The sequence below is a fragment of the Halichoerus grypus genome, chromosome 14 (genome assembly GCF_964656455.1).
Source record: "Halichoerus grypus chromosome 14, mHalGry1.hap1.1, whole genome shotgun sequence".
Taxonomy (NCBI): domain Eukaryota; kingdom Metazoa; phylum Chordata; class Mammalia; order Carnivora; family Phocidae; genus Halichoerus; species Halichoerus grypus.
The window spans coordinates 86,608,936-86,632,637 of record NC_135725.1 but is presented as its reverse complement, the minus strand read 5'-3'; the positions used below and the strand labels follow the sequence as shown (position 1 = coordinate 86,632,637).

Here is a 23,702-nt window from a genome sequence, read left to right as displayed (position 1 = left end):
AATTAGGCACCGCTGCGGCCGCCCGGGGCTGCGGCGGAGCGGGTCCAGAGCCTTAGGGCAGCGCTTGTCACACGGCTGCAGGGATTGGTTGACTCCCTCGGGCCTCCGCGGCCGAGCGCGCGGGGCCGGCCTCCAATCTGCGCGCCTCTAGCGCCACCGTGCGCCGTGCCCCGCGCACAATCGGCGCTTCCCGCAAAAGAAGCCGATTGCCCCGGGTTGTTACCTTTAGGGACCGCTTTAGGTAACAGAAAAAGGAAAAGGGATCGCTACTAAGTACCCACGGGTTGTTTGGCTCAGTGACTCCATGTGGGGACCAAGGAGAGGGGCGCCGGGATGAGGGACCGAGTCGTCATTCAAGGGTCCTCGGGGCCGGACAACTTCAGGCTCAGGATGAGCGCTGTTTTTCATAATTTCATAATTGAGGACCAGTTTGCCCTCCTCACCCCGTCCTGAGTCAAATCGAAGCAACACCTCGAGACGGACCTTCTGTTCGCTGTGCCCGTCACCCTCTCGCAGGGTCTCGGTCCCCGAATGTGCCGCGGCCGGCTGCACGGCCCCTCCCACCCCAGCCCCGCGCGGGGCCCCTGGATCGCGGGACAGTGGCGGCCGCGGGGAGGTCGGTTGGGGACGGTCCTTCTCGAAGTCGCCCGCGATGTCCCCGCCAGACGACAGACCCCTCCGGGAGACATACGGACCTCGGGCTCGGAGCCGCCGGTTCCCGGGGCGGAGGACGCGGGGCGGAAGGCCTGCGCCGCCTCGGGCCCCCTCGCAGCCCCCAGCCGCGCCGGCCGCAGCCGAGGCGCCGGGTAAGCGGGCTCGGTCCAAGCAGCGAGACCTGAGCGCGGGACAGGACCTCGCGGCGCGGCTAGCGGCACCGGGTCCTCCGGTCCTCCAGAGGGCGCTGCGGCGGCCAGGCCCGCAGACCAGCCTTTCAAGCGGCCAGGCCCGGGCGGAGCCGCGAGTTCCAGCGGCCCAGTCGGCTCTGCCAGTGGAGGCGGGGCGATTGCGGCGGGGGCTCCGGGAAGCGAAGCGCGCGGGCCGAGCGCGACTGGGGGACGCACGCAAGGCTTAGGGGCCACTTGCACGGAGGCTGCGGGCGTCGCGGGCAGGTGGGGTGGCCGGATTTGATGTGTAATGCTGGCTGGATCTGCAGAGGAAGGGCTTAGCGGAGTGGGGGAGGGAAGCCTTCCTCCCACCTTGCTCAGAGGCCAAAGCGAAAGGTTGGGGGTGCTGTTATTGACAAAAGGGGCACGAGGGAGGGGTTGGGGTGTGGAGAGGGGCTGGCATCGGGGCGTGACGACGCGAGGAAGGCTAGGGGCGGGGAAGCTGCATTGGCGTCGGACGCCCCTGGAAGGACCGAGCCATGGGAGTGGGGGAGATGGCGGGCGGGGTTGGGCGTTTGAGGGAGGAGCTGTTGGCAGGATTTGCGGGAAAGTGGCGGGAGGGGGGGTTTATTGAAAGCATGGGGGTTCAAATGCGGCATGCTTTTGGCAGGACTGGAGTGTGGCCGTGAAGCTCAGCGGGCAGGTGTTTGAGGGCCACGGGCAGGAGCGGATAGGCGCGGACGCAGGGGTCCTGCCTTACTCCGCGTCCTTTCTTCAGCCACCATGTTCAACCAGCAGCAGCAGCTCCAGCAGCTTCAGCAGCAGCAGCTCCTGCAGCTGCTCCAGCAGTCCCCGCCGCAAGCCCCGCTGCCCATGGCCGTCAGCCGGTGAGTTCCCCTCCGGAGGGGTGGGCGGCTTCAGCCCTGCCACTCAGAGCCCTGTCGTGGAGACTCCATCCCAGCCCTTTCTCCCAGGGACCTCCCTGTTTCAGTCCTGGAAACCATCAGTTCCCACCTCACGAGGTTCCTCTGTCTGCGGTAGAGAGGGGCAGAGAGTGGAGGTGAGGGAAGAGGGAGGGTCTGACTCTCCCAGAGTCCTCTGACACCCCCTCCCAACACACAGGGGGCTTCCCCAGCAGCAGCCACAGCAACAGCTTCTGAATCTCCAAGGTGCCAGCTCCGCCTCCCTCCTCAACGGCTCAGTGCTACAGAGAGCTTTGCTTTTGCAGCAGTTGCAAGGTAGGACTGGCCCCTTCTCACTGCAACTCAGGGGTGGTGCCCTGGCATCCCCATTTGCACTCAATCTCACCAAATCCACACGCTAACTCTGAGAGGGAGCTACTCTCCGCGTCCTAGTTTGCAGATGCGAACTCTGAGGCTCCAGGAGGTGGAAGTTCCAAAGCTGCTCAGCTGGACGCAGCTCTGTCCGATGGCAGGGGCCTGCCCTTGGCCATGGTGCTGGCCTCTGTGGGCAGGACTCAGCACAGCTCCCTCCCATTCAGATTAGATGAGATGATGGAGGAAAAGATCTCTTTGGACCACTCTCTTCCACATCCCATTTGACAGATGAGGAAGCTGAGGTCCAGAGCTCGGGGAAGTCATTTGCCTTGGGTCACGCAGCTAGGTGAAGCCTGAGCCTTCTGACCCCCTGGATCTCTGTGTGGGTGCCTCTAGCCATATGTAGTAAGCCTGTGTCCTTGTCTCAGTGTCCCCACGTGGAGAGCAGTCTCTCAGCTCTTCCTTCTAAGATGCAGCTCCAGATACCAAGCCCCTTCAGTATTAATTTAGGAGCTCAGTGACCTGGGGCCAGCTCATGTTCAGACCCTGCCCCTCCCGCACGGTAGCTGTGGCTTGCTGTGTGGTCCTTCTGGGCCGTGCACTGTGCTGAGAGCTTTACAAACACAGTTCCTCGACTCTGCTGACAACTCTGGGGGTGGGGGGGGTGAGATACACTCATGCTCCCATTTTACAGATGAAAAAACTGAGGCCTAGAGAAGAATCATGTGCCTAGGGTCACACAGGGAGTAGGTGTGGATTAGAGGGAGAGTTAGAGCCCAGGTCTTGCTACAGAGCTGTGTTCTTAGGTACTAGGCTGTCCTGCCATCCAGCAGGTTATGCTGCCAGGTCAGAAGATGTGATGGCTGTCACTCTCAGCCCTGCCACATAGGCATGGAAGGTCCTGGAGTTGATTTACAAATGATCGATGGCAGTCGATCTATGGCAGGTGGAGAAACAAAAGCACACACGATGTATACATATGTATTTCCCCCTTTTTCTTTCCTATTTTAAAGGTCACACTCATCAAAGAAAAGTGAAAGAAAATTATTTTTAGAGGATAAGGAAACCCAAATTGTCATAGACTCACTGACCTCCTGAAGGAAAACAAAAACAAAACAAAAAACACCTGTCACGGTTTTGGTGTATTTCCTCCCATTTTTTCCCAGGCCCAAACTTGGGAATTTGTATATGATTGTGGTTGGTTATTGACATGGAAGTGAAAGGCTGTCTTTTACTTCTTTTTCACGGAATAGAACGGCATGATCATTTACCAGATGAGTTGACAGTGTCTGTGAAGATTATTTTTTAACAGCTGTTCGTATTCCACTGGAGGGCAAGCCCTCGCGTACCTAAACTCAGCTGCTTCCTTTTTCTCCCCACTCCGCTTTGTTTTTTCTTTTTTTTTTTCTCTCTGTTTTAAATAACACGGGCATGAATATCATGTTTGAGACGATTTTCTTAGAACATATTCCGAAAAGTAGAAAAGCTGCGTCGGGGGATGGATGTTTTATGGCTCTTGATAAGTGTTGCCAACTTGCTTTCCCAAAGGACTGGACCAGTTTGCAATACCACCAGCCTCGTATGACGGTACCGGTCTCACCATGCCCACGGCAACACTGGGTATTATATGCTTTTTATATATATATATATATACGTATATACACATGATTTACTAACTTGGTTGGCAAAAAGCGACATCATTAATGTTTTAGTTTACATTTCTTGGAGTGCTAGTTCAGTCGAACGTTTTTTATTTGTCTGTTAAACGTTCATATTTCTTTTTGTGACTTGTCCATGTCCTTTGTCCATTTTTCTTTTAGAGCTTTGAGATCTCTTGATCTTACTGTTTTTAATAGCCAGTTGGCATTCTCTCTGCACATATGTGTGCATGTATTTATTTTGTTTTAATGTTAACTGAACACTCATTGGATCCCAGGCACACTTGTATATCTCATTGAGTCCTCATAAAACAGTGAGTCAAGCGCTATTATTATCCCATTGTACAGATGAGGGAACTGGGGCTAAGAAGGGGGAATTGATTTGCTCAGGGTCACAGAGCTTGGGCTATAGGGCTTGAACTAGATATGAGAACACATTTCACCCATGTCCTCAACCCCTATGCTTCCCGTCCCAGCTTTGGAGCAAGGATTTGAATTGTCTCTTATGGTTCAAACACTGCCTGAGCACTAGGCCTCTGAGTTAGATGAGGCGCCTGCCCTTATAGGAGTTCCCAGGGTGGTTGGGTGGTGGGCAGTGGGAAGCAGACAAGGAAATTGTGCAGTTGGTCCTAGAACAGGGAAGCTGGCGCTTCTGGGGACACAGAGCGGTTCTGAGAAGGCCTCTCAGAGGATAAACACCTAAAGGGAGATCTGAAGGATGACCAGGAAGTAGTGGGGGCAGAATAGCCCAGGCAGAAGGAACAGCATATGCAAAGGCCCAGAGGCGGGAAGAAACCAGGCTTGTTGAGGGATACACAGAAGCATGGCTGGAGTATAGTGGGTGCATGTGTGGGGAGAATGGTAAGAAAGGAGGTCTGGGAGGAGGGCAGGGCCGGACCCCCGCAAGGTGAGGAATGAGCTCCTTTCCAAGCAGCAGGGAGCTATGGAAGGATTTAGGCAGGTGGAGAGGAGTGAAGGCAGAATAAGCAGAGACCTTGGGCAAGCTACACCTCCACTTTGTGTCTATTTTATCATTGGTAGACTCCATAGTACCTACCCTGATGGTGGCTGAGCCGAGTGACTGCGGCCATGCACGCAAAGGGCTTAGCAAGTGCTGGTTCCCAGTAGACTTTTGATGGGGGGGTAGGGGTGGGGGGTGGGATAGGACAGTGTCTTATTATTCCAGGGACCAGTCAGTCAACTTGCTGGTTCTCCCTATGGGGACTGTGCTGGGTCTTTCACACACCTTAAGGTGTGCCCTAAAGCGTGCCAGAGGGTGAGTGGGGTTGCACAAGCTGCTGATCAGGGTGTCCCTCTCCTCCTCAGCAGAAAACCAGCCCTAAAGCCCCCTCACTACCAATGCCCAAGGTAGGAGTGGGCCTTTGGCTCTCATCTCTCTCCTCTGGCTGCTGTGTGGGAAGCTTCCCCGTCAAAGTTATCTGTGTTGTTTCCGTGATGCTCTGGGGGGCTGACGCCTGACTCTGGCCTCTACCATCCAACCACACTGTAACCTCTCTTCTCCCTTCTTCCTGCCCGCAGGGAACCTCCGTGGCTACAACCTGGCAGCCCCAAACCTGACAGCCCCCAGCCTCACACCCCCCCAGCTGGCCACCCCAAATCTACAGCAGTTCTTCCCCCAGGCCACTCGGCAGTCCTTGCTGGGTCCCCCTCCTGTCGGGGTCCCCATGAACCCCTCCCAGATCAATCTTTCAGGGCGGACTCCCCAGAAACAGGCCCGCACCCCCTCCTCCACCCCCCCCCAGCGCAAGGTGAGTGGTGGCCGGGGGGCCGCGGGTGGGGATGGGAGTGGGAAGGTCATACCTGGGTATCAGCCCAGCTTCACCCACGTGGCTCACGCCAGGCCTTCGGGCAGGTCACGTCCCTTTTTGTCTTCAGTTTCCCCATCTGTAAAAAGAAGGGGGTAAGTTGGCCTTGTCTAGGGTTTCCCAAATTTCAGATATTCCTGAACGTCCGATGCGACTTTTTCCACATCCAAACACCACCAGTAATCTTACTGAGCGAATGTTTCTCTTTGCAAACACATGGAGGTATAAATGACATCGAGCACTGGAGTAGTTTGAGGTGTCCTGCAATGGTGCTCTGTAAATCCACGCTGCCCTGTAGAAAGAAAGTGTGAGCCGTATATGGAATTTAAATTGCTCTCGTAATCACATTAACAAAGGAAAAAGAAACTGGTGAAATTAATTTTATCAATAAATTTTAGTTAACCCAGTATGAAAAAAAAAATTAACATTTCAACCTTTAATCAGTATTTAAAAAATGAACGAGATATTTTACATTCCTTGGTCTTTTGTACCGAGTCTTCAAAATCTGGTGTGTATCTCAATTTGGCTGGCAACGTTTGGAGAGCTCAGAAGCCAGGCACCTGTGGCCAGGGCCTACTGTCTGCAGTAGCCTAGCTTTACATGAATTAGCTTCTTCTCAGTTACGTTTATTTAACAAGGAAACATTTTGTGACTATCTGAAATTTTAAAAACAATCTAAATTAATTGCTGTTGGTGCAAGTAAAAGAAAGGTAATGGGGTAAAACAGTGTTACAAAACCCTAAACTCTACACTGTTGCCATCCGAAGGTTCTGGAGCTGCATCCCCAGCTCCTTGTGCCTTGGGGGGGTGAAAGGTATCAGAGGAGGCTCTCCCTGACATAAGCAGAGAGAGTCAAGGAGACTTGCAAGGGGATAACTTCTCTGGGACTGTCCTTCCCTGAGTCCCAGCAGTTCCTCACACAGCATGCTCACGAGAACATTCCAGGGCAGGGGTGGCACCCCCCCCTCCTTTTCGGGCTGCTCTGAGGCCAGCCCACATCTGAAGGTGAGGCATGTCCCTCCAGAGAGGGGTCCCAGCCTTGAGCCTGCCAGTTGGGGCCTGTCCTCACATGACTGCTCCCTGCCACTCATTTTACATCTTGGGAAACTGAGCCTCAGGGAGTGGGGTGGAGGCCGCCCTGGGCCACACAGACCCAGAGCCCGAGCCTCCTGACTTACAGGCCAGCAGTGCCCGTGTCATGCGGGATGAGAGCCAGATAGTTTCTGAAGGGCTGAAGTCCTAATGTGGTGCACATTTCCGCTCGGTGCTAGTTCCTCGGGCTTAGGAGGAAGGAGGGAGGCTGCAGGCGGGCTCCTGGGGTAACTGGAATGCCCCCGACCAGCCGGAGCCGTGCATTTATTTAGCAAACATCTGTGAGGGGCCTGCGTGGTGCAGACAGTACATCTGGCCTGACCCTCCTGGAGCTCTTAGGCTGGGGAGGAGGGTCGTAGCGATGGTGAGACATTCATGCAAATAATGTTCCCACCAATTAATTAAGACTGTGGAAAATGCCACAAAAAGGAAGCCCAGGCTCCTCTGGGAACCCATATTAAGGGTCTACCCTGGGCTCAGGAGGGCTTCCCGTAAGAAGTGCCTTTGAGGCTCTGGGTGAAGGCCTGGGGCAGGATGAGGCCTAGGACTTTGGGGAACCAGAGAGAAGGCCAGTGTGGGCATAGAGAGGGTGAGGGGGAGAGTGGGGAAGCTGGCTGGAGGTGGGGGTGTGGGGGCAGAGGTCAGATGGGGTGGTGGTTTTGGGCTTGGGTAAGGAAGGAGGACTCTAGAGTCAGGAATACAGGAGGATTTCTGACTGAAAGAGGCAAAAGACATGGTCATGTTTGCATTTTAGTAGGATTCTTCCGGCTGCTTCGTGGAGAAGGCGCTTGGGGAGTCAGGAGGGCCCCTCAGTATCCCCCAAATCTGGGTTAACAGCCAGGCAGCTAGATGGACCTGCCTAGACACGATTCCTGGGGGTGCTTAGGATCATCTGTGGGAAGCTCTGGGCCAGGCCTCACCAGAGGTCGCCGGGTCCCTGGGCGCCTTCATCCCCTAGGGGACTGTCACAGCTGCTCTTGGGCCAGGGTGTACTTACATGGGTGGGCAGCAGATGTCAGAACCAGTTTCTGAAAGGAAGCAGGATTCTTCTTCTCAGACGATACCTGTGGAAGATGAGTCAGACCCCCCAGAGGGGTCTGAGGAAGCTGTTGAGTCCCGAACAAACACGCCAGAAGGTAAGAGAGGGAGGCTGCTGGCCCTTTGGAAGGGGCCATGGGTTGGGGCAGGTGGGTGCAGGGTCAGTGATGGAGGCAGACCTGGGGGGCAGGGCTCTTGGTGCAGGGGGGAGGGGGGTTGAGCCCAGACCCGGTCTCTCGGAGCTAGCTTGTGCTCTACACGGCATCGACATCGGCAGTCACTCATCTGTCCTCCGTTCCAGACCAAGATTCCCCACCCTGCCCGGATGACATCACTAAGGAGAAACGCACTCTAGCCCCTTTGCCCGAGTCTTGTGAGGCATCTGAACCACCAGCTAAGAGGTCAAAGAGGTAATGGATGCTGAAAACCCGCCGGGGCCCAGGGGCCCTGTAGCCTCATTCTTTCGAAGGCTAGGGGTGGGTGTAGGTGGGGGACTCAGAGAAGGACAGTCCCAGAGAAGTTATCCCCTTGCAAGTCTCCTTGACTCTCTCTGCTTATGTCAGGGAGAGCCTCCTCTGATACCTTTCACCCCCCCAAGGCACAAGGAGCTGGGGATGCAGCTCCAGAACCTTCGGATGGCAACAGTGTAGAGTTTAGGTAGGAAGAAGGAAAGGGCCTTGGCGTCCTGCTTGCAGGAAGGTCAAACCCAATTCTGCATCTTACTTGGGAGGGCCCCCAGCCAGAGAGTCTCCGGTGTCTTCCCTGGGACTGAGCCACCCGGAGGCAGGCTAGGTGGCCAGGTTGGAGAGGTGAACATGTGCATCTGGGACCTCAGAGTGGGCAGAGGGTGGGCGGCTTTACAGGGCCTTGGATACGTATTAGCAGATTGTGGGAGGTGGGGCTGAGTGATCCTCCCAAATTATTCAGGCGCGTCTGGGGCCCGCAGAGCGGCAGGCCCTTCCCGGAATGCCCAGCTTGTACGTGCTAGAACTAGGACTGAACGCGGATCTCGGTCTTTTTGAGGAGCCCCTGGGGTCAGCTGGGAGACACAGGAAGCTCTCTCTTGATCCTCCCTAGCTCAGAGTTGCCCACAGAGAAGGGGCCCCCCGGGCAGCTGCAGGCGAAGGTCCAGCCTCGGGCCCGCGCCACGGCCCCGAAGCAGACACAGACACCCGAGCTGCTGCCTGAGCCGCCGGAAGCCCGAGTGCTGCCACCGTTGCAGCCCCGGGTTCCGCAGATCCAGGCCCCGGTGCAGGCGCGGACGCAGCCGCTGACGCCCCCCGCCGACGGCCCGGGGCAGCGCAGGCTGCAGAGGCAGGCGCAGACCCAGACCTCCCCGGACCACGTGGGGCCGCAGCCGCCGCCGAAGGAGGCCGAGCTGCAGAGCCAGGTGCCGCCGCAGGCTCGTCCGCAGCCCCCGCGGCCGCCGCAGCCCCCGCGGCCGCCGCAGCCCCCGCAGCCCCCGCGGCCCCCGCGGCCCCCGCGGCCGCCGCAGAAGCAGGCACAGACGCAGACGTGTCCTGAGGCCCAGCCCCCGGGGCCGTCGCCAGGCCAGCCGCCTGACCAGACTGAGGGACAGCCTCAGCCCCCGCCACGGGTGTCGGTGCCGGCCTCCGAGCCAGCGCCGGTTCCGGATCATTCCGCGGTGCTCGAGACGCCGCCTGATAGGGGAGATACTGGAGCGGGTAAGCGAGCACTGGTTCCCAGCTGCCCCGTGATGGGACAGCCCTGCCCGGGTCCTTGGCTCCTCCCCTGGCGCCGTGCGGTCCTGACCAGGGCTCGGGGTTGTCCCCACCAGAGGCTTCAGGGTCCTGGCCGTGGGTAGAGAAGGGGGCTGTCAGGCCCAGGTCCCTCGGGGCCCGGTGGGAGATGGACCCATCTGTCGTTTCAGGCCTGGAGGAGCCCGGCGGCGCCCAGGTCAGCGTGGAGAGCCAGGAGGACTTGACCAGTGGCCTGGATGTGGGAGAATGTGAAAAACGAGCAAGAGAGATGCTAGGGGTGGGTGGGTCGACGTGCTGCTGGGGCTGCTCGCCTACCGCGGGGCCCAGCGGCGCGCCCCCACCCCTCGGGGCCCCTCACGTTTCCCCACCACCCCTGGGCCGTGGGCCGAGCAGACTGGGTTTGACTGTTTCACATACCTTTGCTCTGAAGAACTGGAGGCACTTTTGGCGACAAGTCCCTTCCAACCTGCCCATCCCCAAACTAGAGCCCTTGGTCCCCTCACAGGGGGAGCTTTGCTGTAGCGGAGAGAGCACAGAGCGAAAGCCTCTGCGTGCGGTTCGGGTTCCCGCCCCGCCTCCTAGTGGGACTGCGGCCAAACCCGCTCCCGTCTTCGTGCCTCTGTTTCTCCATCTCTCACGGGAGGGTGGGGCGGGGTGGACTTTACGGTTGGGTGGGCTTAGGTTTGAGTCCCGGCTGTCGTCCACCCCAGCTCTGTGAGCCTGGGCAGTCACCTACCAGCTCAGTGCCTCAGTTTCCCCATCTGCGAAGGGGGCTGTCAGGAGGGTCCAGGGAGACGCCACTCACAGGCGTTTGGCCCAGGGGCAGGCCCAGCACAGGTGCCCCGCCGGTGGTAGCTCTGCCCCTGCTCCCGGTGCAGGTGTGGGGTGCCGGGGGCTCCCTGAAGGTCACCATCCTGCAGAGCAGCGACAGCCGGGCCTTCAGCACCGTCCCCGTCACCCCCGTGCCGCGCGCTGGCGACTCTGCGCCTGCCGCCCCGGCCGCCGCCAGCACACCGTCTAAGCAGACCCTCCAGTTCTTCTGCTACCTTTGTAAGGCCAACTCCAGCAGCCAGCAGGTACCGCGGCCCGGGGCCCGGGCACGGGGGGCTCCGGGGGGCAGAGTGGGGGTGTCTGTCGGGCGTGCCCAGGCCTGGCCACCGTGAGCGCCGTCCACGCCGTCCACAGCAGCTGTGCACCTGCTCTGGAAACATTCCCTGAGCAGCCAAGAAGTTAGGATCTGCGAGTCCAGCAGGCCAGGTCTGAATCAGCCCTGACTAGCTGTGTAGACGCCGGAAGGCGAACTCCCCTCCTTATGCCTGTTTCCTCGTGCTTCAGATGAAGGAGCATTTAGAACCCACCTTGCTGGGAGGCTCCGAGGATCCGGTGACTTGACACTGAAATCACGAGCCCCCGGCCCAGCCCAGAGCGAGCGTAGTGCCTTAACAACGGCGTTCTGCTCGTATTGTTAGGGCCGTTTGCCGTCGCTGCCTGTGTCCTCCTGAGCAGAGCGGTGGGGTCTGGGCGTCAGTCGGACTGCTCCTGGTCTCCGAGGGGCTCACACGGTGTCCAGGAGGAACGGCAGGAGCTCTGGCTGCTGTGTGCTCGCTCACTTGGGGCCTCAGGTCACCATCCTCCTCTGGCCCCCACAGGGCTGTTCTGAGACAGATGGCCTCGGCGGCAGTGGCGACAGGGTGGCCATGAAGCTGAGGCCACAGGCCGCCTCCCCGGGCCCCGGCCTTGCCCGCTTCTCCAGGGCTCACTCTTCATCCCACTGCAGGAGTTCCAGAACCACATGTCGGGGGCCCAGCACCAGCAGCGGCTCGGGGAGATACAGCACATGAGCCAGGCCTGCCTCCTGTCCCTGCTGCCCGTGCCCCGGGATGTCCTGGAGAGAGAGGACGAGTGAGTGGGGGGGTCTCGGAGGCTCCGTGCTGGGGGGTAGACGGCCTTGCAGGCCAGGCAAGGCCGAGAGGGGCCCTGAGTCCGCCATCTGCAAGGTCTGCCTTTGGGTTAAGTATTGGTCGCTGCCAGAGGCCTTGTCACACGTTAACTGTGTACCCGTGGACCTCAGTTTTCCTCATCTGTAAGATGGCCTGGTGAAGGGTGCAGTGCAAGAGTTCATAAACTAGATAGTCTCTTAAGGTGCCATCCAGGCAGGAACAGTGTGACGACCCACATGGGAAGGATGTGGGTGGTGGCACAGACCCCTGCTTCCCTGGCATATGTGCTGACCCCACCCGGGGATTAGTCATCGTGTGGCTTGAAGTTACAGCTACCCTGCCTGTCCCCCTTTCATTGTCATGGGCGCGTCATTGATCCGAAATATGAGCCGTCCTGGAGTCCAGGACTAGCTCTTGGGCTGAGGAGGGCTGGTGGATGCTGGAAGAACTTTCACCACCCTGTGGGCAGTCACAGAGGCCTACGGGGAGGGGAGAAGCAGGTCAGCGCTGCCTCGGGCCGTGCTGGGGGGCCTGGGCTCTGTCTCACAGGACAGCTGCTCCTCAGCTCCAGGTCTCCTGATTGTTCTGGAGAATCGAGAAACCCAGCTTTGTATGTGAAATCTCCCAATTTCTTTTTTTTTTTTTTTTAAGATTTTATTTATTTATTTGAGAGAGAGAGAGAATGAGAGACAGAGAGCATGAGAGGGGGGAGGGTCAGAGGGAGAAGCAGACTCCCCGCCAAGCAGGGAGCCCGATGCGGGACTCGATCCCGGGACTCCAGGATCATGACCTGAGCCGAAGGCAGTCGCCTAACCAACTGAGCCACCCAGGCGCCCAAAATCTCCCAATTTCACAATGTTAGCAGCTAGCTCAGAATCAAAACGAAAGAAGCCTAGGGAGCGAGCCCGAATCCAGCCCCATCCCAGGCTGGGCAGTGGTTGGGGACTCTGCCGGGAGCGCTCACAGGGTCACAGCTCGGAGCTTGTTGCCTGCATGCCCTGGGTGATGGAGCGCTCTCTCCAGAGGCAGCGGCGTCTCTGTTAGGTGGTTCTCACTTTGAGAAGAACTTCCTGACGTGGTTGTGTAGCACGTTCTCGAGCCTTAAACCTCCCCTGCTCGAGGACCCAGGAATTATACTTAGGTGAAGTGATCATAAATACAGAAGAAAGGTGAAATCCAAAGAAGTTCCTTGCAGAGAACTGTCATGGTGAAAAAGTTTAATTGGAAACTGTTGAAAATCTCCACTCCTGTGGGATGAGTTAGCTCAGGCTCGTCCACTTGGTGGAATAGCTCATAAAAGACAATACCAAGGAGTTCATGAGACCGTGGAAACAGGTATGACGTCGGGTTAGAACAGGGTTCACATCTGCATTTGCAGAATGAGCTCGGTTATATAAAAACCTATCTTGTGGACACAAGAAAACTAGAAAGATGTAGCCCATCCTACGAGCAAGCTTTAGGTGCAGGAGATTCACTGAACCATCTCCCCTTGAAGCCTCACTGGGGCCCCTGAGGCCACACAGAGCATGGCAGTCCTTCCGATAGGCTGCCTGTCCTTCATCCAATGCAGTCAGAAACTTGGGGCCGATCCCGTGCCTGGCCCTGGGACTTTGGGAGTCCTGGCCTCCCAGAGCTCACCACGGTTCAGCGGGGGCAGAGAAAGGATCAGGTCCTCCCTGTCCGTTGTAGAAAATGCTGTGGTGGGCGCCTGGGTGGCTCAGTCGTTAAGCGTCTGCCTTCGGCTCGGGTCATGATCCCAGGGTCCTGGGATCGAGTCCCGCATCGGGCTCCCTGCTCAGCAGGAGGCCTGCTTCTCCCTCTCCCACTCCCCCTGCTTGTGTTCCTGCTCTCGCTCTCTCTCTCTCTGTCAAATAAATAAATAAAATCTTTAAAAAAAAAAAAAAAAATGCTGTGGTGATGGCCCTTTGGGGTGCCAGGGGCGAGTCTGGCTTACAGGTAGGGGGCAGGCCCAGGAGTAGGGGGCGGGGCAAGAACAGCTCCAGGAACTACAGGGCATCTAAACTGAAGGATAAAGAGTTTTCAGGGCCAGATATGCTCAGGTGTGTCACTGTCCTGCTGGCCTCCTGGGATCCCAGATGCTTCTAAATCTCCCCACACCCCACCAAGCTTCCTTGGTTATTATTCTTGTCTAAGTATTTTTCCAGATGCATCTCAGAACCGTTGTTAAGTTTCTAAAAACACATCGTGTTGGAGTTGCATTACATTTATGGAGCGTCTTGGGAGAGCAGCTGTCTTTCCAACAAGGGCAGTGTCACATTCCTTGTTCTAATTGTTACCATTCAGAGAGCCCCCGCCGAGGCGCTGGTGTAACACCTGCCAGGTCTACTACATGGGGGACCTGATCCAACACCGCAGGACGCAGGACCACAAGGTATGAGCTGCGAGGGCGCCCACACGTGCTGTCTCCCTGCCACGGGGCTTGTGGGGGTCCTCCTGGCAGCTCCTCTCTCTCCCCGCCCTGTCTCTGTCCTCCATTGCCACCTGCCGACATGTCTTGAAGCCCGTGGCACAGGGAGGGGCTGTGTGTGCCCATGTTCTGGGAAAGGGGCGGAGCACAGCCAGCTGATGACAGATTTGGAGGCCTGCAGGTGGGAGAGGAGGTGTCACTGGGCACAGCCTGGCTGCCCCTGGGGACACCGCCCGCCACCCACTTGGCCTGCCCTCCTTTCGTCAGATCGCCAAGCAATCCCTGCGACCTTTCTGCACTGTTTGCAACCGCTATTTCAAGACCCCCCGCAAGTTTGTGGAGCACGTGAAGTCCCAGGGGCACAAGGACAAAGCCAAGGAGGTAACCCCCAGCTCCCTCGGAGGACATGGGCCCAGAGAGGCACAGAGCCTGGGCCGAGGCCACACAGCGGGTTGAGGTTTATCCCAGCCTGAACTCGGCAGGTCTGGAGAGATTGGGACTCTCGGGGGTGGGGTGGCACCTCGTCTGCCCAGAGCTGACCTGAGCCCTGGCCCATTCCCCTGGGCAGCTGAAGATGCTCGAGAAGGAGATAGCCGGTCAGGATGAGGACCACTTCATCACGGTGGACGCTGTGGGCTGCTTTGAGGGCGATGAAGAGGAGGAGGAGGAGGAGGAGGATGAAGAAGAAGAGATCGAGGTTGAGGAGGAATTCTGCAAGCAGGTGCTTGGGGGGCAGAGGGGGCGTGGGAGGCAGGCTAGAGGCTGGACTCCCAGCCCAGGCGGGACCTCACCCCACCTCCCAGGGGCCAGGGGCCGCGGTGTTTACATTTGTAGGCACTAAGGCATGCCACGATTAGTGTGAACAGGACTGTATTCCCTATGACTAGGTGTAAATACACATCATGAGGACGGCAGGGTGGCCGGCAACAGGACCTCGAAGCCTGGCTGAAATCTTGACCTGTGTTGAGGGAGGGAAAGGGCGTCTTAGGCCAATAAGGGCATGGAGAGAACTATGCGGGGTACACAGAAGAGTCAGCACGAGATGAGGATGATGACGAAGTAGCAGCCAACACTTTCTGAGCATTTATTATATGCCAGGCATGTACCCAGCGCTTTCCTGGCTGAATCTCACCAACTTGGACGCCAGGAAGTGAGACTCCAGAGCCCGTGCTCCTAACGCCCCAGCTCCCTCCCACGAGCGAGGAGCTGGAGGAGCTTGGGTTCTCTTCGTGTCAGAAATGAAAAGCAGCTGCTCTGAGCCAGGCCCTGGTGCTGGACATGGGGATATGTGGGGGTCAAGGCCCCTGCCCGCCTGGAGCTTGCCCGTTGCCAGTCCGGAGTAGTGAGGGGCAGCCCCAGGGGCACGTGGAGGGGCTGTGGATGGAGGGGTGCGAGGGCGGTCCTCAGCCCTAAGCAGGTTTGGGGTGAGGCCACTTCGTTACATGCGATCAGTACTGGCCTGACCTCAGGCAAGCCCCTCAGCTTCTCTGAGCCCCAGTTGTTCTGCTTAGAAGTAACAGTCCCAGCTCAGGCTGTGAGGGTGGGCCAAAGCCCAGGGTGGCAAAGGGGAGTGGTTGTCGCCCTTGGAAGGCACATTTGCCTGGTAAGTGAGGAGGGCACTGCTAAGTGTGGTGGGGCTACCGTGGCTGGAGTCAGATGGCCTCGTCTGGAAGGGGCTCTCGTCCAGCAGGTGAGATGACGAGTCGTTGATCACCTGAAACCCAGCTCCCCTGGGACTGAGGTCACTGCAATATCAGGAATTCAGGGAGCTGGCAGGGGGGCTCGTGGTTAAGAGTGTAACCAGGGTTAGGGCTCACCAGGGTTAACTACTCTGCTCCTCTATAAACCCTGCGCAAGTGAGTTAATGTGCGTGGGCCTGTTTCCTCTTATGTAAGATGGGTGAACCTAGGAAGGTTGTTATGTGATTCAGAGAGGACACTCGTGATGCGTTGGGCACACCTGGCATGGATTATGGTCACTGTGGAAGCAGGAGGGCTTCCTGGAGAAGGGGACTGATTGAGCTGACCTCAAAAAGTATAGATTGGGAAGGGCAATCTGGCAGGATCAGCATGTGCAAATGCCACCCACAACCTCCTGGATATATTCCTCCTGGGCATCACGGGGGCGGTGTTGAAGAGTGTGGGTGGAAACCAGGCCCCACCTGCGTTTGGGAGGAGCTCAGGGGAAGCTTGAATCAAGGCCCACACTTGCGTATTTCTAGGTGAGGTCCAGAGATATATCCATAGAGGAGTGGAAAGGCTCAGAGACCTACAGCCCCAATACCGCATACGGTAAGACCCTAGCCCTGACCCCCCCCCGCAGGAGAGGCCAGGCAGCCTCTCCCCCTGTGCTCTTCTCTCCTCCCACCTGGAGGGTGGGCGAGCAAACAGGCCCCTAGAGGGGGAGGGCCACCGGGCTGGCATGGGGGTAAGTGCATGATGCTGCCGCCCCACAGGTGTGGACTTCCTGGTGCCCGTAATGGGCTACATTTGCCGCATCTGCCACAAGTTCTACCACAGCAACTCGGGGGCCCAGCTCTCCCACTGCAAGTCCTTGGCCCACTTCGAGAACCTGCAGGTGAGCCGGGCCTCCTGCCCCACCCGCCCACCCCAGCTGCCGGGCATGGCCAGCAGCCACCTCCCTCCTGGGTTTGGCCTCAGCCCACGGAGGGAACCTGAGCAGGGGTGGGGCCCCGCTCTTTGTGCTACTGTTCTGGGCGGAGCTGAGGGCCAGGCTGTTAGCTCCAGAGCTCTGGCCCCGGGAGGCTGAGTGCATCATACAGGGTCACACACACAGTCTCAGCCAGGCTGGGGAGGCAGCTGCTGGGAGGGGGCGTACCAGGTGGGCAGGACGCCCTGCCTCATCTGTACCTTCCGTGCCCAGAAATACAAGAAGGCCAAGGACCCCAGCCCTACCAGCAGGCCCGTGAGCCGCCGGTGTGCGATCAACGCCCGGAACGCCTTGACTGCTCTGTTCACTTCTGGCGGCCGCACACCCACCCAGCCCAGCACCCAGGACACAGCTAAAACCCCCGGCAAGGTGACAGCCCAACCCCCTCCGCCCCCACTGCCACGGCGCTCAACCCGCCTCAAAACCTAATAGCGGGAGCGCCTCAGGCCCACCCCGTCTGGGTCTAAGTCTGCTATGCTTTTTAGAAGTCTCATGTGGAAGTTCTGACATGGTTGGTGTTTTTACTGAAAATCTAATAAAAGAAGGTAGTTTGGCCGTACAGTGCCCACCAGCCCTTCTGTCTGGGTGGATAGGGGAAGGGGACACCCCAGCCCGCTCTCAGCCAACACCCACCCTCTTTAGGCATGGTGTGGTGGCCGAGCCGGAAGGCCACAGGCAGGCTCCCCAAGCAGGGCCTCTTTCTCACAGCCTGTTTCCCTCTTTAATGGGGTTATCAGGGCTAGGAGAGCACCTTCACCTTCAACTCAGACCTCATTTAATCCTCACAGGGACCCTAGGGGGCAGGTCTTATTGTGGTCCCCAAATTATAGGTGAAGAAACTGAGGCCTAGCAAGGTCAAGTGACTTGCTAGAGGTCATACATCTGATGAGTGGCCAGGATTTGCCCCAGGCCTGGGCTCTGGACCCCTGTGCTGGCCTGTCTCTCCAGCTGGACTCTGGAAACTGAAGTGTAGGCATAGGGGGCCTCCCTGTCCTCTGGTTCTGAGTTTGTGGTTCAATAGCAGGGGCCCGCCCTTCTTGTCAGGTGACCCTAAGATGAATCATCAGCGAATGGGGCCCAGGAGGAGTTGGTTCTTTAGTTCTGCTATTTCCCCATTTGAAAAAACTCTTAGAGGTAGACCAACCCTGTGATTGGTTAGCTGGGAAGACTGGGGCCTGGAGCAAGGTTACACAGCATGAACAGGAGTTGGCTGTCGTAGGGAAAGACCCTAGGACCCAGAGAAGCTGAGCGTATCCACAGGGTCACACAGCATGTCCCATGTTGTCTCAGCTGGGCTGGGGAATCTGCTGTCCAGGAGGGCACCAGGTAGGGAGGAAGCCCTGCCTCACCGGCTCCCTCTGTGTCCAGAAATACAAGAAGGCCAAGAACCCCTCCCCTACCAGCAGGCCCGTGAGGCCCAGCACACGATCAGTGCCTGGGATGCCTCCGCTGCCCTGCTCACCTGTGAGGGCTGGTGGAGTCCTCACCCAGGATACAGAGGAGAGGCACAGTGCTGTTGGAGACCCATTTAATATGGACGCTCAAGGCCTGGGCAGAGTGGGGAGTGCCCCGGAACTGGGCAGGCAGGCTAGGTGGGTGGGTCGTGGGCCCACGTCTGACCCCAGGAGGGGATGTCGGGTAGTGGCGGCTGGCCCAGGCATGCCAAGGGGAGTACCGGAAGGGTGACTTGAGGCAGGCAGACCCACCAGGGGACCTGCAGGCCAGCCCTTGAGAAGGTATCTAAGCCAGGTGGTGAGTGCCCAGGCCAGAGCCTAGCCCAGGGAGGCAGGGTTTGGGCTGGTTGGGGGCTCCCAGAATCTAGGGACTGGCATCACTAGGGGCCTCCCCGAGCTGCTGCTGGAACTCAAGGCGTGTCTGCCGGTTGGACTCAAGCAGCTCCTGGAGGCGGGCATGGAGGTGGTCGTTCTTCTCCTCTAGGTGGTCTAGACAGGAGTTGATCTGGTCCAACATGGAGTTGATGGCAGCATATTCTGGGAGGAAGGAAAAAGAGAGCCAAGGTTCCAGGTCTCCTCAGGGCTTAGACACCTTCCCTCACACAGTCCCCTGGCCTGCAGGACAAAAGGGCTTTGGGCAAGTCCCTACTCCTTTCGGACCCTTTGTGTCATCATCTGGAAAATGGGTGGATACCAAAACTGAAAGGCTTTGGAGAAATAATACCTTAGTGCACCATCCTTTATTCTAGGGTTAAGGTGGTCAGGGGGAGGTCAGCCAGACAGTGTCCTGCCCGGTGCCAAGTCTCCTCTCCACTTCCTTCATCAGCTGCCCGGAGGCCAGAGCCCACCTTCCTGAGTCAGGCAATCAAGGCCTCTGTCCCCAGGCAGGCCCTACTCTCCAGCCCTTCTGAGGTTCCCCCTGCCGGAACGGAAAAGCACCACCCGGACTCCCAAGGCCCTGCCCCCTCTCTAGCCCCACCTCCCATGCCCTTTCCTTTCCTTTCCCCAGCCTCTACCCACCTCTACCCACCTCGGGCCCCCTGAACATGCTGCTGCCTCTGTCTGCAATGCGTCCTCCTTCCGTCTTCCCTCCTCCTCTCCTGGATGAGTCCCTCTCATCCTTCAAGTCTCAGCATGGATGTTGCCACAGGGAGCTTTCCCAATCCTTGCCCTCCACACACCTCCACGGTCCTTACCCCACCAGACTATAGAGCTCATGAGACAGGGAATGTTCTTGTGTTCACTGCTGTCTCCCTGGTGCCCTCATTGTCACACAATAAGCACTAGTTGAATGAATGGATGGACGGATGGGTGAGTGAAGCCTCTGACTTTCTAGCCTTTCTGCCTTTACTCACTTGTCTCTGCCGCTCAGAATGCCTCAACCACGACAGTTATTCAAGGACCAGCTCAAAACGCCTCCTCTTCTAAGAAGCCTTCCCTGGTCTCCACCAGAAACCATCACTCCCTCCTCCATGGCCACTCCTGACCTGCCTTTCAGCAGCACAGTGTCCCTTAGGATCCAAGGTCTGGGCCTGTGCCCGCTGCGGACCCGGTTCTGAGCCAGCCCATGACTCAGATACACTCAGCTGCCAGCCTGGGACAAAAGGGGAAGCGGCTGACAGTGTTTGGGAAAGGCCAGGGCTGGAGGAGTGTGTCTGGGATATGGGCGCAAGTGTGTCTGCATTCTGGGGGAAGAGCACCATCGGCCAGAGCTGGCACACCTCACAGAGGACAGAGTCCTGGAAGGTCCCTGCTGGATCTTAGAGTCCAACCCCCTTGTGGTACCGATGGGAAAACTGAGGCCCAAGAAGGAAGGGACCTACCCAGGATCCTCCAGCTGGTTGGTGGCACAGCCAAGATTCAGAGGGAGCAGGGGCACTTGGCTTTCAGTCCCAGCTCCGCTGCACCCCAGCACGTGACTGTGTCTTTTGGGAAGGGAATAAAGATCGGGTGGTTGTGAGGATTCCAATATATTAAGAACTCAGACAGGGTCTGGCCACAGCAAGCACTTAGTAGACGGTCATTATTATCAACACTGCACATTCTGTGTCATGAGACACAGGCCCGAAGCAGGATGGGGGAGGCGGGTGGTGTCTCCACACCACTGGGGGCCAGACTTGATCTGTGTCAAGGGCACTTCCTAGTGCTAAGCCTCTGCCTTCTGCCTGGGACAGCCACCTGCCCACTGCACTAAGTCCTGTGAATCTGCCAACATCCACTCAGTGTGACACCGGAGTGGCTTTTCCTGATTGCTCTCCCTGCCACTGCGGGCTTCCTTACACACGTCTGGCTACTGTTCCCCTGCGGTGCCCAGGGCAAACCGGCCAGCCTACCACTTACCACCCTGTGGGAGGTCCTCTACCTCTTTATTAAATGCAGACCCCGGTGATGGAAGTGTTCTGAAACTACTGTGAGGGATGCACAACTCTGAGTATCCTAAAACCCACTGACATGTACAATTTAAATGGATACATTGTATAGTATGTGAATTATAGCTCAATAAAGCTGTTACCCGAACAAAACAAAAAGCAGACTCCATACTTCTCTCATATTTACTAAGTCCTGCCCTCCGACTTGAGAAATCAATCTTTATTACACTAAAGAGAAAAATAACCACTCACCGAACACCTGCATGCTTTGAACCTATTAAATATTTTCCGTTTGTTTTTTCTTCATTTAACCCTGACACATCTCAAGGCAGGAACACTAATCATTATTCTTATTTTACAGATATGGAAACTGAGGCTCCCCAAGGTGAGAGGGGAGCTGATGGTTCTCTCTCCACCCCCAACCCCCCGCAGTGTTGTGCAGGCAACAGGCTGCTCTGTAAGCAGGTCACATTCGCCAAGGCTCCGGGTCACACCAGCAAAGGTGGCAGGAGATGCTGACTCAGCAGGGCGAGTTCGCCCACCCAGACAGCCCCTCCTGCTAAGCCGAGACGGCCCACCCGCCCCACCCCCTCAGGAGCCCCCGGCTCCACAGGGGCTGCAGGAAGTGGCTGCAGCAAATGCCAAAAGGCGAGTGATCCCGAAGCGGCCTCAGTTTCCCCATCTGTAAAACGGGGCCGGTTGGCCGCAGCTCTCCGATGCTGCGGTTTCCAGGGACCCACTCGCAGGTGCTCGCCCTGAATCCTCGGCCGGCGCCTGCAGCCGCAACGCACCCAGGGGCGAGGGGTGGGAGGGCTCTGCGGTCCCTTCCAAGCCCCCAGCCCGGCCCCGCTTCCCCTTCCCAGGAGGGCAGCCCTAAGAAAGCAAAGGGCGCTTCAGCAGCCTCCCTGGGTCACCTGCTTCCCCGAAGCCGTCGTCCTCGCCTTCCGCGCCCGCCTCCACCGGCACGCCCAGGTCACCGTTGGGGCCCGACATTGCGGGCTCGGGCGCCGCCAAGGCGGCGCGACGGTAGAACCCAGCGACCCTCGCGCCGACAGCCGGCGCCGGGCGGAAGGTGGAGGCGCCGGATGGAACGCGAGGCCGGAAGAGTGGAATGCCGCGGCGGAACGCGGCAGGGCGGCCGGGGCCCCGCCCCCAAGGCCGGAACCCCGCGGCGCGAGCTCCGCCCCGCCCCACCGCCAGAGCTCCGTCCCCGCCCGCCGTCAGACTCCGCCCCCACGGCCCGAGCCCCGCCCACTCCCTGCCTCACAGTCGCGCCCCGCCCCTAGCCCCGCCCCCGCCCGGCTGCCGGGCGGGGTCATCCGCGGCTGGCCCTCCAGAAGCCCAGGTCGTGAAGCCCTGGGCACTCTGCCAGGACTCGCGAGCCCCGCGGAGGGACGGGGGCTGCCTGGCGCCTCCACTCCGCCCGTCCTGCCGCTGGGGACCTGCGGGTCGGCGAGCCGGCGCCTCCGCGTGGGCGAAATCTGAAACGCGTTTTCTCTAAGGCTCCCTATGGCTTCGGAAGATTTAGGTTCACAGCCTCAGTGAGAGTCACGGTCTGTGTGGCACAGTGCTGCGTGTGGCTTCAGGATTAGGTTGGCCCAGCTGCCATCATCCCCCCACCCCTTTTACCAGCTGGGAAAGGGAGGCCTGCCCAAAGTCACCCGCCAAGCCACTGTCGCTCCTGAGCTGGACCCAGAAGTATCATCCTGGCCAGGAGTCCGGCTGAGTTAGGCTCACTCACTGGGAGTCCCGTAGCTGTAGCTGCCAGGGAGCCCCATGGCTGCAGCAGCCCCGTGCTGGTCTCACACGGGTGCTTCCTGTGGGCAGGACATCCTTGCGATCGGGGTCAGACCTGGGTATATCCCAACAGGCCCGCGTTCCATCGGGTGCCCCCACCTTCCACCATGGTCGCTGCATTCAACGGTGACACGGCCCTCCGGGGCCGAGCCGGCAATGGCGGACCTGGGTATGCCCCAAATGATGACAATGGGGAGGGATCGTCTGTGTCCCCAAAACTATCCCACCATCTCACCTGAGGAAGGTGGAGTCCGCAGCCTGCAATCAGAGCCACCACTGCCTTGCATATTGGCAGCCCTGCCTTCTCCTCCCTGAATCGGGTGGAATGGAGGTGAGGCCTGCATTGAACCAGTGAGCAGGGCTGAGAAAGAAAGAGGCCTGTGCATCCACCTTCTGCTGATGGGTTAGAGGCCCTCCATAGGAGCGCAGCATCTCACCAACCAAGAAAGCAAAGCCCCATGAGCCCTGACTGGCATAGAAACACCCGTACCCGAGTGTGAACCCCAGATCTGCAGAGACACGGCAGAAACACAGGTCACCTGTGTGGATGTGCTGACATAATCCAAATCCCTTTAAGCACGAGACACCCAAACAAAAACACAGACACATGTTTTTCTCTTAAATGTGAAATCACACATGAGATCAATAGGATCTGACTATACGTCTAGACCAGAGGAGAAACATGCAGACTCCAGGGCACAGGAGGAGGGGCAAACAAACCCTCAGAAAGTCACGTAGGTTCTCAGAAACAAGCCTTGGCATGCACAGATCTGCATACCACAGGGACGCAGCAGGTGCATGCAAATGCTCGTGGGTGGAGCCTGCAGCTGCCCCCAGGCACGCTCCTCGTTGGTGAAATGCTGTGGTCCCAGAGAGGGCCTCTCCCTCTGCCCACCTCACTCCAGTGGTCAGGGCCCATAAACCAGACCACAGGACAAAACAGCCACCTACTCCATCCAGCCCTGACGGGTGGAAGGGAATATGCCTTAGTGCTGTCCTGCCTCTGGAGTCCTTGTCCCCCTCTCTCTCCCCATCTCATTAGCTCTGCCATGATTCCTTCTCCAAACCCAGTGTAGTGGTCTGCCCCCAAAGATATCTGGATCCTAATCTTTGGAACCTGAGAACAGTACCTTATCTGGAAAAAGGGCCCGAGCAGATGTGATTACAGGAAGTATTTTGAGGTGGGGAGATTACCTTGGATTATCCAGGTGGGCCCTAAATGTAATCATAAGTGTCCCTATAAAGAGGAAGGCCAAGGGAAATTTGACTGCAAACAAGAGAGGAAGCCATGTGAGGACATCAGCAGAGAGAGAGAGATTTGGAGATGCCACACTGCTATCTTTGAAGAAGGAAGAAAGAACCCCAAGGCAAAGACGGGGATTCTCCCCAAGAGCCTCTGGAGGAAGCACAGCCATGCTGACACTTTGATTTTAGCTAGTGAAAGTGATTTTAGCTAGTGAAAGTGACTTTATTTTATTTTTAAAGATTTTATTTATTTATTTGCCAGAGAAAGAGAGTGCACACAAGCAGGGGGTGCGGCAGACAGAGGGAGAAGCAGACTCCCCACTGAGCAGGGAGCCCGATGCGGAACTCGATCCCAGGACCCTG

The 23,702-nt window shown here is 58.0% G+C and overlaps 2 protein-coding genes across 14 annotated transcripts; one reads left to right on the top strand and one right to left on the bottom strand.

The window, feature by feature from the left end:
* Positions 1–948: 948 nt before the first annotated feature.
* CIZ1 (CDKN1A interacting zinc finger protein 1) lies at positions 949–20,456 on the top strand. 13 transcript variants are annotated; one of them, XM_078061823.1, is made up of 18 exons: positions 949–1,109; positions 1,495–1,711; positions 1,947–2,062; positions 3,650–3,721; positions 5,299–5,528; positions 7,720–7,813; positions 8,017–8,125; positions 8,793–9,400; positions 9,607–9,713; positions 10,315–10,512; positions 11,214–11,338; positions 13,681–13,768; positions 14,072–14,185; positions 14,373–14,525; positions 16,026–16,095; positions 16,260–16,381; positions 16,688–16,843; positions 19,301–20,456. In XM_078061823.1, exons 2-18 carry the CDS (start codon positions 1,608–1,610, stop codon positions 19,412–19,414), a joined length of 2,580 nt encoding a protein of 859 aa, XP_077917949.1. In that variant the 5' UTR covers positions 949–1,109; positions 1,495–1,607; the 3' UTR covers positions 19,415–20,456. The 13 variants fall into 13 exon arrangements, with proteins under 13 accessions (XP_077917949.1, XP_077917951.1, XP_077917950.1 ...); XM_078061827.1 differs by lacking the exon at positions 19,301–20,456 and adding an exon at positions 18,755–19,293 and having other exon boundaries at positions 950–1,109; XM_078061828.1 differs by lacking the exon at positions 19,301–20,456 and adding an exon at positions 18,678–18,699 and having other exon boundaries at positions 950–1,109.
* On the bottom strand, positions 17,986–21,447 carry BBLN (bublin coiled coil protein). The gene is made up of 2 exons (XM_036102404.2): positions 21,212–21,447; positions 17,986–18,465 (listed from the first exon to the last, which is right to left on the bottom strand). The coding sequence occupies exons 1-2, from the start codon at positions 21,288–21,290 to the stop codon at positions 18,293–18,295; spliced, it is 252 nt and encodes an 83-aa protein (XP_035958297.1). The 5' UTR covers positions 21,291–21,447; the 3' UTR covers positions 17,986–18,292.
* Positions 21,448–23,702: the final 2,255 nt, after the last annotated feature.